This window comes from Sebastes fasciatus, chromosome 20, assembly GCF_043250625.1.
Source record: "Sebastes fasciatus isolate fSebFas1 chromosome 20, fSebFas1.pri, whole genome shotgun sequence".
In the NCBI taxonomy this organism is placed as follows: domain Eukaryota; kingdom Metazoa; phylum Chordata; class Actinopteri; order Perciformes; family Sebastidae; genus Sebastes; species Sebastes fasciatus.
The window spans coordinates 27,321,503-27,335,664 of NC_133814.1; the positions used below are offsets into that span (position 1 = coordinate 27,321,503).

Genomic DNA, 14,162 nt, shown 5'->3' on the forward strand with positions numbered 1-14,162 from the left:
GTCTAATTTTTATTTATCATTGTTGTAGGTCTATGGTACGACGAAATAAATCTGAGATTTAGAGAATAAAGCCATAATATTACGAGAATAAAGTCATAATATTACGAGAATAAAGTCATAATATTACGAGAGTAAAGTCATAATATTATGAGAATAAAATCATAATATTACGAGAATAAAGTCATAATATTATGAGAATAAAATCATAATATTATGAGAATAAAATCATAATATTACGAGAGTAAAGTCATAATATTATGAGAATAAAGTCATAATATTATGAGAATAAAATCATAATATTACGAGAGTAAAGTCATAATATTATGAGAATAAAGTCATAATATTATAACGTAGTAATTTTACGTGTTATTTTCATTTTTTCTCGTAAAGTTCTGACTTTTTTTTCGTAATATTATGACTTCATACTTCGTCCACCGATGCTTCCAGTTGGCTTTAGAATCCATTTGAAGCTCTTGATGTTTATTTGTTAAAGACATTAACGGCCTCGCTCCACCTTATTTGTCTGAGATTTTAACTCTCCGCGAGCATAACGGGGCTTTGTGGTCATCGGGTCAACTTATTTTAGAAGTCCCGAGGTCGAGGTATAAGCTGTGGGGTGATCGCTGCTCTAAAACTATGGAACAAGTACGTACTATCACTAACCTAGTACTCTACTCTTTAAATCTAAGCTCAAGACTTTTTTATTTAGATTGGTTTTTAATACCTAGTAGCGCTGTGACATTTTCCTCATGCTCTTTATGATCTTTAAAAACACAAATATATAGTTTCATCAGTAATCTCCTAAAGCAGCTGCTCACTGTAGTTTTTAATCAAACCAACAGGAGGAAATAGAGGCTTTGTTGGGGACTATTTTCAGCGGCGGATGAATCCACATGTGGAGCTCTAGTGGGTGTTAGTGTCAGCAGGACGGTGGATGAAATAAACTACAGAGTGTGTGTTTCTAATGGAGCTCTGTGGCTCAAAGGACGAAGAGATATCAGGTTTGAACATGAACTATCCAGCAGGAGGCGACTCTGAGTTCATGTTCTGAGTCTGAGAGAGTAAACATGTCGGTTCTCAGTAGAACATAAACCAGATCTATTCTCTTGGTGCACACTGATATCTGGTGGAGGCGGCTGGTACTGCAGCCTGTGTTTCTGTCTTCAAGTGTGTCCAAACCCTCATAAATAATGCATGGCAGGACGGATGGATTAACGAGAGGGAGAGGATGAGAAGGGCAGAGAGAGGAAGGACGAGGAGAAGGAGGGAGAGGAGAGGAGAGGGGTGGCGGTGGCGGTGGCGGTGAAGGACAGAAAGGAAAGAAGAAGAAGAGGAGAGTGTCCTCGACCACATGCAGGTGTTCTCAAGGAGGATTCACTGTGTGTGTGTTGGACGGAGGGAATCACTCCACTGCCAGATTTTTCTGCTTCCCCGACAACAACGACGACCAACAGGACGTCCCCGCGGTAACACACTCTTTATATCTGGCATACAAAGTGCTGATTCACCTGAACTACCACTCTGTCCTCTCATTGGTCCCCCGGAGGCTCGTTAGATGAGTTATATCACTTCACACCGCATCATCAATTAGCTCCATTATTAAAATGAATAAACACCAGGTTGTAGTTTAGAATTGTTGTGGAGGTGCGCGTTGCGTAGCTTCAAAGCAGACGTATAAACCGTCCGTTAATCACGTACACAGAGGCTGAAGGCTGAAGGCTTCGTGTGCACCTTCAGACACTTTAAGCGTCTCTTTCTACGTCCTGGTTTTACCTCTGAGGTGTTTTGTGGACCTGATCTGGAGCCCAGAGATCCAAAAGACATCAACGAGGTCCGTAAGTTAACTGACTAACAGAACTCCCAGAATCCTACAGTGCTGCCCGGACATGACATGATTTCCTCGGAGACGCGGCGTGCTTTCCCTCCATCACGGCGAGGGAAATGAAGGGCGTCCTCCTGACTGATCTCATCTCCAGCGGTCCGACTGCTTCAAGTGACTGAACAAGTGCCCGAGTGAAGTGCACCTCATCTAATGCAGAATTTAAGAGCCATTTAGAAAGATAATTTTAGCTCGGCGCCGCTTCCTTACGAGCCTCTGGACTCGGCTTTAACTGGGCTCATTTCAGTGTGAAGGAGAAGGTGCGACCTATCCTCCGGGGAGCAATGAATCATGGGTAAAGCAGTCTACAGAGGAGGGGGGGGATAAGTTAGTTAGTACTTTACTTTACTTTGTATATCAACTCTTCATATCATATCTGCAGGCTGTGATTGGTTGTTCCTCATCACGCAACACGCGGTGCGCTGCAGCGTTCCAAAAGTTGAACTCTATTTATCTCGGAGTGCAGATGTTGCTCTTGCGTTCACTGAAATGTAATTCTGAAAACATTTTAATCTGTCTTTATTTTGTAAAGTCAACGGTTATCTTCGCGAGTCGCGCCAGACGTCCCTGATTTGCAAAAATAGCCTAGACCTCAACTTTATGCAAATGAGGAGCAGCCGTCGTGACGCCCCCGTCTCACGAATCGTGCCACTACGCTACCAGAATGCATTGCATGGCTGCTTATATAAACCATTAATGGGAAGCGTGGACAGGACGGAGACTGCGGATACGTGTTATAACCGACCGATGCAGCGGTAGACCAGCATCTCCTCTGTTCTGAGAGGTAACATTACTGTTTTTGTCAATGGAGTCTGGTGGCTTTGAAGAGAGCGTACTTTAGCTTCAGTTCCTCGTCAGAGAGGGCTGTCTGACAGCGAGGTCAAGAGGTGAAAATATACTAAATATTCAGTAGCTATATACCACTTAAACTGGTGTTTTTAGGTGTCTAAAATCCGTCCACAGCAGTACATCGCTTTGCTCCAAACTCCATCTACTGTAGTAATACAGTAAATATGGAGAAGTAGCTCGTACAACCACACTGAGACACTTTAGAGTTGGACAGAATGATGGAAAGATGAACACAATCTGAACTTATCTTATCACAAAGAAGACTTTAGTCTCATGGGTTGGATGGGACAGAGAGGGAGGGGACAGGGAGAGGAGGAGATGGAGGAGGAAGATAATAAAAGTGTCTACCGTACCACGCTGTGTCTCTGAAGTAAAGCACTAAGTTTTCCACTCCTGGACGAAGGCAGAGAGGAAGAGGAGGAGGAGGAGGAGGAAGAGGCAGAAACACACACAGAGGACAGTTAGAGGAGACAATAACAGCAGAAGAAAAACAAGATTTCTCAACCGTTTCAAGCCGAGACATGATTCCTCAGACGTACCGAAGACCACGAGCCGTCTGTCCTCAGCGTGGGACAGACGGCGTGGGACGTGCTGAGGTACGGATGAAGGCTGGATGGATGGAGGGAGGATGTATGCACGAGGACCGGGAAGAGGAGAGGCTGATTCCAGACCAGATTAAACCCCCCCTCCAGCGTATTTCACCATTTCTATGATATTTCATATTTATTTGAGTCATATCCTGATTTATTTGTCAATTTTTATTTTGACAAATAACTTAAATTCGTGCTCAAAGTAAAATGTGAATATGACGTCTGACTCTAGTAGAAGCTGAAAGTCAAAGGTCATCCTCCACGCTGCAGGTGCACTCATGCTTTCTAGTTAGTTAGTTAGTTTTGTGTAGTTAGTTAATTAGGTGTAGTTAGCCCAACTTGTTGCATCATCTAACTGAGAGTATTTATTTTTACAATTGGTTTGTGCCGAGAACGAAGTGGATTACAGGAAATACCACACTGACTGTCTCTCTCTCTCTCGGTCTCTTCTTTACCGTCTCCTCCTGCTGGAGATAAATTTACGAAAAGCAGCCTTTGCCAGAGGTTTGCAGGCCTCTAACAAGTCTGAACGCACAACTCTCAGCTCAAGAGAAAACCAGAGAAAAGTCCCGTTAGAGAAATAAACGGATCACAGTGCAGCCCGGTATCGGTGTCGGTGTCGGTGTCGGTGCTGGAGTTGAGGAGAGAGAGCGGCCGGTGTCGGTGGACGGTGAACCTCCAAAATGTCCCCAAAACTGCATTTCAAACGACGGTAACCTCGGCAACAGGTCTATCTGTCCTCTGGTGCGCTGTCTGTCGGCAACGTGCGGCTCCTCGGTGCAGCAGCAGCCAGACGGCCGCCTCCCCAGGAGGAGACGGTGAAGAACAGAGAGTCAGTGTGTTGAGATAATTCAAACTCAAATAAATATGAAATATCCAAGTAATGCCAAAATACACTGGAGGGAAGCTTTAACCACAGGAAGAAACAGGAAGTAACGCTGGCTGGAGGAGGAGGGGGGGGCTTTAATGAACACGTATAATAATGAGGAACTGAGGTGACGAGCAGATGAAGTTCATGTCTGAACTCAGCTTCTCCTCCACTGATGTTCATCCACATGAATACGTTAAAACAACCTTCGATGTCACACAGAAACTGGACTCAGTGCAGTCGTGTCTCGGCTCAACATCAAATTCATCCTGATGGAACAGCCTCAACATCTCCATTAAAAACATCTCTGACCTTTGACCCGTTCACTTCTGGAAGCTGTTTTTTAAACAGTTTGGGTCCTTTCTGTTTTCTAAAATAAATAAATGGAAACTTATTCAATTAATATCATTAAAATAATATTCAGTGCAGAAACCGCTTTGATTAAAACATTCGCTCCCCGATAACTTATCCATCGAGCTCTGATCGGTCAAACACGCAGTTTTCTTTTACTGTAATAAAGTAATATTAATAAAACAATATCTGGTGAAACTACATACTGATATAATCAGAGTTTCACCCTGAATTTGTTTTACATTATTGATTTGTTTCATTAAACTTCAGAAATACTTCAAATACCTGAAGAGAAATTAACAAAATATTTTAACTAATGTAAATAATTCTCAAAATAATGAGTCCTGTACGCTGTAAGATCTACCGGGACGCGGGGATGATTCAGCTGTTTAGATGCTCTAATTACTGGACCTTGATGATCACGATGAGGAGGAGGAGGAAGAGGAAGAGTATGGACTGGGTGATGGAGGTGGGGGGTCATGGTGGTTTTTGGGGATCTCTTTGAGGTGGGGTTGGCCGGTGGAGGTGGTGTTGGTGGTGTTGGTGGTGGTGGGGGGGTTTATAGGACTCACTTTTCCTAGCGAGGTGTGAGGGGATGCTGGGCTTCGGCCTCACCCTGTAAGGCCTGGAGCGCTGATACTGCCAGGGAGGAGAGAGGAAAGGAACGGGAGGAAAGGCCTGAGGAGAGACAGAGGGAAGGAGACAAGGAGGAGACGAGGAGGCTCATTCATAACGTCAAGAGGAAACAGAGAGGAAGACTGAGAGGAAGATGAGAGCACAGTTCATTTTAGATTTAGTCTAAAGGTCCTGACACACCGAGCCAACGGCCGGCCGGCGGTGAGCGTCTGCCGGTCTAGTATTTGCGGTGCGTCAGCTCGTGTCGGAGGTTTTTCGGCTGACTCAGCGTGTTGAATCGGCGGCGGCGCTCGTCGGTGAGAGAAATCACTCTGATTGGCTGTTCAGCTTAAACCAATCAGTGAGAGGAAAGCAAGCCGACGACTAAGTCAAGAGGAGGACACACAGAAGGCTCTTCTCATGTTTTCATCTTCATCTCAATCTGAGCATTCCAGATGTTTTACCAGCTGAAACAAACATCTGGAATGAAGCTAAGTGGTGAGTGAGAGTAGTGTGAAATAGCACAGCTGTCTGACTGGACTGAGGTCTGACACAAGAAGGAAAGAGACGATTGAAAGGTGACGGTTTGTATTTGTTGACTACATTTCAGTCTCAACAATATCGCATGTTTGATATCGTCACCGCTCGGGTTTAATGACGTCGGTGCCGTCTCGTCTTAGTCGTGAAAATAAAGGGCATTGACGAACATATCTGGTCATGATGAAATCAACACTAGACGACAGGAAGGAAGACAAAACAATAGCAGCTTACAGCACCAGAAACCTCCTCAGGAACAAGCAACTCTGCATGACTACATTACCCAGAAACCCTTTCAGGTGACATCAGTAAACCGGCCGCTCTGTGAAGGCTGACGCAGCAGCAAACAAACAAACTTTATTCATATATTAATATGCTTTAGAGGAGGAGATAAGTAAGATGCTTTTTAAAGGCGTGTGCTGATTTGTCCTCCCGAGACTCCTCCTGTTAAATCTTTGCTATTTATTCATTTTCCTTTGTATTATATGTTATATTCTTAGTTTTCTGCTGAATGTAGTTTTTAATCCTGAAGCTCTTTGGGCTGCGTGAAAGACGATATAATAATTAATAAACATCATGTCTCATGTTTACGTGTGTGTTTAAATGTGTGTGTTCATGTGTGTGTGTGTGTGTGTGTGTGTGTGTGTGTGTGTGTGTGTGTGTGTGTGTGTGTGCGTGCTCACGGTCTGCTCTCTCCAGGGCGTCTGCGAGGCCACGCTCTCTCTCTCCGCCACACTCGTCTGCGTGTGTCGATCCATCCTCCCCGTCGTCTCCTGGCAACAACACCTGGTGGTCGCCGTGGGAACGGTCTGCTCACACAGAAACAACGGATGCTCGTTAACTACTGGATGTGGTATCGAGGATGATGATGATGTTCGTGTTTAGATGAAGAGACACCGACCAGCTGCAGGGTGAGCTGTGCGATGGTTCGGTCTCGGCTCCTCAGCTCCTCTCGGAGCTGCTGCACCTCCTGCAGGAGATCCTGCACCTGAACACACAGCAACACCAGTCAGGGCTGGGGAAAGGGATTCTGGGAAATGTAGGATTTTAGGACAGCAGAAGAAGCAGGTGAGGCTGGATAAACAAACAACGTATATTGATAAGAAGTGAAAGTCAATAGTTCGTTCTATTGCAACATCAGCGCCCGGCAGCAGAGCTACGCTTCCGCCATTTTGGACTGAAAGCGACTACCGGACGCCAGTAAAACTTCCGCCCACAAAGAGACGTAAAAAAGTAAAACTAATTTAAATGTTAAATTTATTTCTATTCTACTGAAATGACGAGTGTTGAACAATAAAATATAATAAATATAATAAATGTTTTCAGTCCAAAATGTCGACAGCGGCTGTTGTCAAAAAAAACACCAGTTTCGTCTCTTTGCTTCTTTGGATTAAAGGAAAGACAAACTTTCTTTCAACCAGCCTCACCTGCTTCTCAACCTATGCTGCATTCATGTGCTGTCGGAATAATCAGAAAAATGGGCTCCCGACTGGGAAAATTCACACGAACGCTCCCTCAAGTCGGAACAAAAACACGGAAAGTCAGCAAACATTTTGGCACACGACTTGCCGAGTTGACGCCATATTACACAGAATAGGGCTGTCAAAGCAAATGTGTTTTAATGCCACTAATTTCTTTAACGCAACTTGTGATTTTCAGGTCTGGTGTCACATATAACTAGAGAACCTGATGAATCCATCGGTACCAACCATGTCAAATAGCTTGTAGTGAAGGAGGTTAAATAACGCTCCAAACTTACACTAAACTTTGGCGAGGAGAAACTGTCATGGTCATTTTCAAAGGGGTGTTTGAATAAAGGTTGAAACCTGCTGACCTGTGTGTCGGAGCTCTGGGAGGAGTCGTTGGTCTCTGGACTCAGAGTGTCTGTGGTCAGAGTGTCCTCGTCCACGTCCTCCTCCTGGACAACAGACAGCATTTACATGTTATCGCAACACAAATCATGTTATAGTGGCTCTCGTGAGCCACTCATCCACTCATACAGCGGATGAAAACAGAGTGCCATTCATTGAGCTGTGATGTTGCTGCTGAAAAACATACAACTGAAGCTCAATAAATGTTAAACCTGAGCAGTGACGACGTGCAAACATGAACATTTAAAGAAAAACACGTCTTTGAATGTTGTTTTAATAATAAAATGTGAATTAGTGACACATTGATACGTCCTGTACTCGTCCTCACCTGAAGCAGTAACCTCTGCAGGTACTCCAGCTGGGATCGGACTGCAGAACAGTCTTCAGCCAGCTCCTCCGCATCAACACCCAAACCAGGAGTACCAGGAGACCGGCAGGAGGACCTGAGGAGGTGGAGGACAGAGAGACATAATAATGCACCACGCTCTGCTGCGTTCAGGGACGAGCATGAAATACTGTACGTCTAAAATGTAAAAAAACATGTTGAAAGTTCATACATCTCACATGGCATCAGGAAACACATTCACAACTCCACTGAATGAACTCCATAAAGAGAGGAGGTTGATATTAGACCAATACAGGGATAACAGGGATTATAATCTTTAAATAAGCACTAATCTAGTGAACTGTGAGCTCTGGTTTTAGTGCAGAGAGATACTGAAGATGTTTTTTAGTCACCTCGGAGGACAGAGGTCCAGAATGAGGTCGCTGTCCTCGGTTGTGTCCGTCCTCTTATTCCCAGGATCCTCAGTTAGCTTGAAGCTCTGGAAGTCACTGAGGGGGACGATGGAAACGTTTGTGAACACGATGCAGCGATTTTGGACAAAAATCCCATGAGATTGGGTCAGGATGCTAAATGTGCAGGTCGGTGTAGAAACAAATGGGAATCAGCATCGATCATCTTAATTCTACTGAAACACTCGAGCAGCCTTCACATGAAGTGACCTGTGAGCCAAAAGAGAGCGTTCATAAGGCCGCGCACCACAAGTAATGTTCTGTAGAGTTCGTTTTAGAAAGTCACTGAGACTGTAAATATGCAGCGAAGATACTCTGCTGTGGGCTGTATGAATAAAAATCTATTTCATATTCACATTTAGCTCAAAGCGCTTCAAGGAGCAGAGGTTATGGCTTCTTCCTGTTTATTCACTTGTTCACCTGTGACCAGAATATCCCACAAAACATTTACATAAAATGTACCGCACATCTTTAAACGAGCCGTTCTGACCTGTGCACAGTCAATACGTGCACGCTACGAACAGTAAGAAGCCTGCTGATCTCAGAGAACCCTTTCACCTTTCCTCTTGTCAGAAGAAGATGAAACTTAGGCAGTATAATGGGACGATGTGAAGGTCTGTTCAGTGTCTTCCGGTAAAAAGAGATGAAAATCTGAATATTTCTACATTTCACTTGAAACGGTTTCTTCTTCCAACCCCAGTCAGCCCCGACGTGGATCTAATCCTAAATAACGGAGGACAACCACAGGAAGAGCAGCTTCTCTCACCTTTCATTGTCATTGTGGACGTCCTGCGTCCCCCAGCAGAGCTGTCTCATCCTCCACTGAGCCATGTGGGCTATCCCGTCTCCGTCTGCAGGGATCAGACCAGCAGCATCATAAAACAGAGGTTATTATTAATACTAACAGTGTGTTCCAATCTGCGTACTTCTGTACTTACACTTACTACTTTGAGTGCATAAGTGCGTTCACACTGGGAAGTACGGCAAAATGCAGTGCACTCAAAGTACCCGGATGTTGTACTCAGAACGGTCAGATGGTTGAGTGTGGAACGCTGGACACTTTCCACACTCAACTGTCACCATCTTGGCTACGTAGCGGAAGGGGCGGAGCCACGACCACTATTCAAACAGACGTAGATAACAGAATAAAACAATACGTAAACATACCGGTGCATTTTCAGCCAACAGGAGGACACATCGTAGGAGACGACGTTGGAAACGTAATTTCCACTCTGCTTTCATTTGTTTTCAGAAGATATTGTGGCGGGTAGCGAGCCGCGGTCAAATGTTGCGATCGTCATTTCCGGTCAGTGCCCCGCAGAGTATTCGATTTGAGACGACCCTACCCCGCTGAAATTTACGCACTACTCAAGTGAGTACAGAGTGCACACAGTGCACTACACTGAAGTGTACTTCTGGAAGTACGTGGATTGGAACACACTCTAAGTGTTCTGAATTTGCTGGTTAACATGCGTCACTTTGCCTAATTTGACATTTATAGAAACATAAGGCTGTTTTTGGTGGATGGCGTCTCATCACAGCTCTTATTTCACTTTGGTGGGATCCATAACTTTACTTTATACGAGTTAATGACATCAGTACACACACACACACACACACACACACACACACACACACACACACACACACACACACCGCTGTGCAGTGATGCATCTTCTGGGAGGTCTTCATCCAGCATGAGGTCATCATCATCCAGATCACCAGAGTCCAGGTTGTTCAAGACGTCCTGAGAGACACAGAGACGGAGACATAAGTGGTCTGTATGCTGTATTATATTCATAAATGTGCTTTATACTTTAATCAGCCAACACAAATACCAATTAGTACGCTCACAGGAGCATGAAATGAACCGGAACGCACTGCAGCGTCTTTTGTTCTCGGTTCAAACTCAATCACTCTGATTCAGGTAATAGACTTTTCCTATGAGGGTTGTTGAAAGGCATTCTGGGAAATATTGAACATCACTGATCGATGACATAAAACTACAAAAGGAGCAGATGATGGATTTGTTTCCTTCTCTACTCGTCAGCCTGAGCTTGTACTACATCATTACTTATGTCAGAGAGGGAAAGAACAAGTAGACTATATAGCCTATATTATATTTGAATAATTCCCTATTTGAATTCAAAAATAAATAAAAAAATAAATAAATATAGGACTGAGTAAATAAATAAATATGCCATTAAAAGTAGAAAAAATAATATTAAAAATAAATGTTGTTATTAACGAATTGATAAAATGTGACAAAAATGTATATTTCTGTTTTAATTTGCTTTTTTATTTATTAACCTTTGTAATAACTCCCTTATTTATTTACTCTTTTTTATTTAACTTTTATTTATTCAAGTATTTATTTTTTTGAATTTATTTTATTTTTGCATTTATTTTTATTTAAGACTGAAAGCATGGCACAACATGAAAGAAACGCCCCGTCATAATAAAGCAGAAATGCATGAAGAAATTTAAAAACAAATGCATGAATAAATGTATAAAGAAAAGAATACAGAAATGAATACGTTTGGAGAAATTAATAAAGTGTGAAATGCTGAGGGAAAAATCATGCATAAATAAATAAACAAATAAATAAATGCTTAAACACAAAAATAAATAAATAAAAGTGGAAATTAAACAGAAGAGTGTATCTATGTGTAATTTATTTCTGCATTTATTTATTTCTGCACAATTTTCCCTTTGCATTTCACCCCTTATTTATTTATTTTTACATTTCTTCATGTATGCAATAAGGGGGCTGTCAATAAATGCATAAATAAATACTGATATTTAATAAATAAATATAAAAATATAAAAATGAATGAATTAAAAAAATTCCTAAAAATAAAAAAGCAATATTAAAACAAATATCTGTTTATGTCACATTTTATCAATCAATGACTACATTTATTTTTAATACAATTCTTGCTTCTTTTAATGGCATATTTATTTATTTATTGAGTAATTTATTTATCTATTCATTTATATTTTATTTTGGCGGGTTCCGTCCTCCACAGAGACACACAGTTCAGCTCTTCTCGCCCTTGCACACACAAAATGAAAAAAGAAATCCCTGAACAAACAAAAGAACAAAAATCAAAACCAATTTATTCCCTTCTTCTGTAAAATAGCAGCTGCAGTATGAAGGACGGAGTGAGCTTCAACCAGATGCTGATTAAAGACTAAAAGACCTTCCCACCATTGTGAGGAGAAGCTCTTTTGAGCCCGTTGATCAATAGCAGTCGGAGGTTTTTACAATAGAGGAGCTTCGATTCACTTTTATTCTGAAGCTTTAAGAGCCTGAAAACTAAAAACTACCATTAAAGCATAATTACTGGGCTGTGTTCTCTTTATTATAATCATCTGTACATCAAATAATATTCAACAAGACATACAGGACAGACTGTTGAACTACGGACACTTCATCAGATTAATATTAATGATATTAATGATATTAACTGTTTCTGTTTCTCACACTAGGATGTGTCCAGTACAGTATGCCGTATGCTGCAGGCTGGTTCTGATGATGATAGATCACATCCCATATTGATTGATTAGTTTTTAATGAAGCCTATAAGAACCGTCGATGCTCCATTTGAGGTTTAATTAAATTAATTATGCATTTATTACAACATTAACGATTTGTCATTCTGGTACTTTTAGCCATGCAACAATTAATTCTACTATTATGTGTGCGTATTCAAAACCAAATATACACTCAGTGGCCACTTTATTAGGCACACCTGTAAAATCTAATGCAATCCAATATAACAGCTCAGTCATAAATACAGTACAGGGCTGGCTTAAGGTATAGGACATATAGGCGGTCGCCTAGGGCTTCACCCTCTAGGGGGCGCTGGTCGCACTCTAAAAAAAAATAATAAAAAAATCAAATAAAAATGATAATTAATTAATTATAATTATTTAAAAAAAAAATAAAAAAAAAATAATAATAATAATAAATAATTAATTAATTATAATTATTTAAAAAAAAAAAAATTATAATAAATGCTGATGGGCGCCCTTCTTCATTTTCTTCAATTGAGGTGACAAATAAATAAATAAATAAATACACTTTTCAACCCTTATAACTCTTTCTCACACTTTTTCATCTGCCTGGCCACTTCTTTTTCGTTAATAAAAGCGTAAATTGTAGTGAAACTGAGTAAACTCTTGCATAGACCTGGCACTGATCCAACCAAACTCCACTCAGAAGACGAGCATCTTAAAAGTCTGACCAGATTTGTTGACAATAATAAAAATAGAGAATAACTCCACTAAGAGTTGCTCTGACTGGGAGAAAAGGTTTTCGTACAATTTGCAAACGGTTTAAAAGCTTTTCCCTCAACTCATAAATCAAAATCAAAAGCACACACACACACAGTCAGTTTGGTTGCTTCCTGCCTGGAGGAGCTTAGTCACACCACAGTGACCTGAGAGGAAACCAGACGTTCACCCTGAACAACAAACACCTGAACAACACACACCTGAACAACACACACCTGAACAACACACACCTGAACAACACACCCCTGAACAACACACACCTGAACAACACACACCTGCAGAGAGTCAGCCTCTCTCTGGTGGCTCAGAGCACTCATCCACATCAACACATCACCTCCTAATCTCCTCCTCCTCCTCCTCTCTTATCTCTCTTCCTCCTGTTTCTCATATCCTCTTCTGTCTCTTCTCTCCTCTTATCTTCTTTCCTTTCCTATCACCTCACCTCTCTCGTTTCCTTTGCTTTCCTCCTCTCCTCTTCTATTCTGCTCCTCCCTTCCTTGTCTTCCTCTCATCTCCTTTCCTTCCTCTCTTTTTTCCATACCTCCTCTCTTCTTTAAATCTCTCCACCTTTACTCGTCTTCTTACTAACATTGCTAGATGGGGCATTTGTGTCGGAATAATTGGAAATACGAGTTCCTTGTCTTCTGTCCTCGTCTCCTCTTGTTTCCTCTCCTTGTCTCCTTTCTTTGTTTCCTGTCCTCTCCTTATTTCCTCTTCTTGTCTCCTCTCCTTGTTTCGTCTCATCTTATCTCCTTTCTTTGTGTCCTCTCCTTGTCTCCTCTCCTTGTTTCCTTTCCATGTCTTCTCTCCTCGTCTTCTCACCTTGTCTCCTCTCCTCGTCTCCTCTCCTTGTTTCCTGTCCTCTCCTTATTTCCTCTCCTTGTCTCCTTTCCTTTCCTTGTCTCCTCTCATCTTATCTCCTTTCTTTGTGTCCTCTCCTTGTTTCCTTTCCATGTCTTCTCTCCTCGTCTCCTCACCGTGTCTCCTCCCCTTGTCTCCTCTCCTTGTCTCCTCTCCTTGTTTCCTTTCCATGTCTTCTCACCTTGTCTCTTCTACTTGTTTCCTGTCCTCTCCTTGTTTCCTCTCCTTGTCTCCTCTCCAGCTGCTGCTGCCATTTAGGACTGCATATTATCTGTGTAATATTGTATTGTTCATATTGAATAACCCTTTACATTAAACTGGTGATTCATTAATTGTCCATTTGTTCATCTTTTACCTTATTGATGAGTTCTTATTATTGGAGTTATCATTAATCTGCTTTTTATTTAGTTTTAGTCCCATTTTTTTAACTCGTCTCACCTCCTCTGATCCTCTCCTCCTCCCTCTTCATCTTCTCTGACCTCCTAAGCTCTTCCTCTCCTCCTGCTCTTCCTCCTCCTCGTCTTCGCTCTACTCTCTGAACTAATCGATGTCTCAGTCTCGTACACACACACACACACACACACACACCCCCCGTTCCTCAGCTTTCTCACTTGACTTGGCGGCGCTGCAGCGACAAACACAAAGCA

The 14,162-nt window shown here is 42.0% G+C and overlaps 1 protein-coding gene across 5 annotated transcripts in view; it reads right to left on the reverse strand.

Moving 5' to 3' along the window:
• Nucleotides 1-14,162, reverse strand: part of LOC141758220 (serine-rich coiled-coil domain-containing protein 2-like) — a 55,003-nt gene that overhangs the window by 14,315 nt on the left and 26,526 nt on the right. For 3 of the 5 annotated variants that reach the window (XR_012591835.1, XM_074619406.1, XM_074619410.1), the window contains exons 7-13: nucleotides 10,012-10,102; nucleotides 9,122-9,206; nucleotides 8,299-8,394; nucleotides 7,889-8,003; nucleotides 7,524-7,607; nucleotides 6,591-6,677; nucleotides 6,373-6,498 (exon numbers count right to left, since the gene is read on the reverse strand). Coding sequence is in view for 4 of the 5 variants with exons in the window: in XM_074619406.1 (XP_074475507.1) it covers nucleotides 6,373-6,498; nucleotides 6,591-6,677; nucleotides 7,524-7,607; nucleotides 7,889-8,003; nucleotides 8,299-8,394; nucleotides 9,122-9,206; nucleotides 10,012-10,102 (684 nt within the window). In the remaining variant the exon portion in view is untranslated. Of the gene's footprint in view, nucleotides 1-3,081; nucleotides 3,122-5,109; nucleotides 5,216-6,372; nucleotides 6,499-6,590; nucleotides 6,678-7,523; nucleotides 7,608-7,888; nucleotides 8,004-8,298; nucleotides 8,395-9,121; nucleotides 9,207-10,011; nucleotides 10,103-14,162 lie in introns of all 5 variants that reach the window. The other 2 variants (XM_074619407.1, XM_074619409.1) reach the window with 2 other exon arrangements.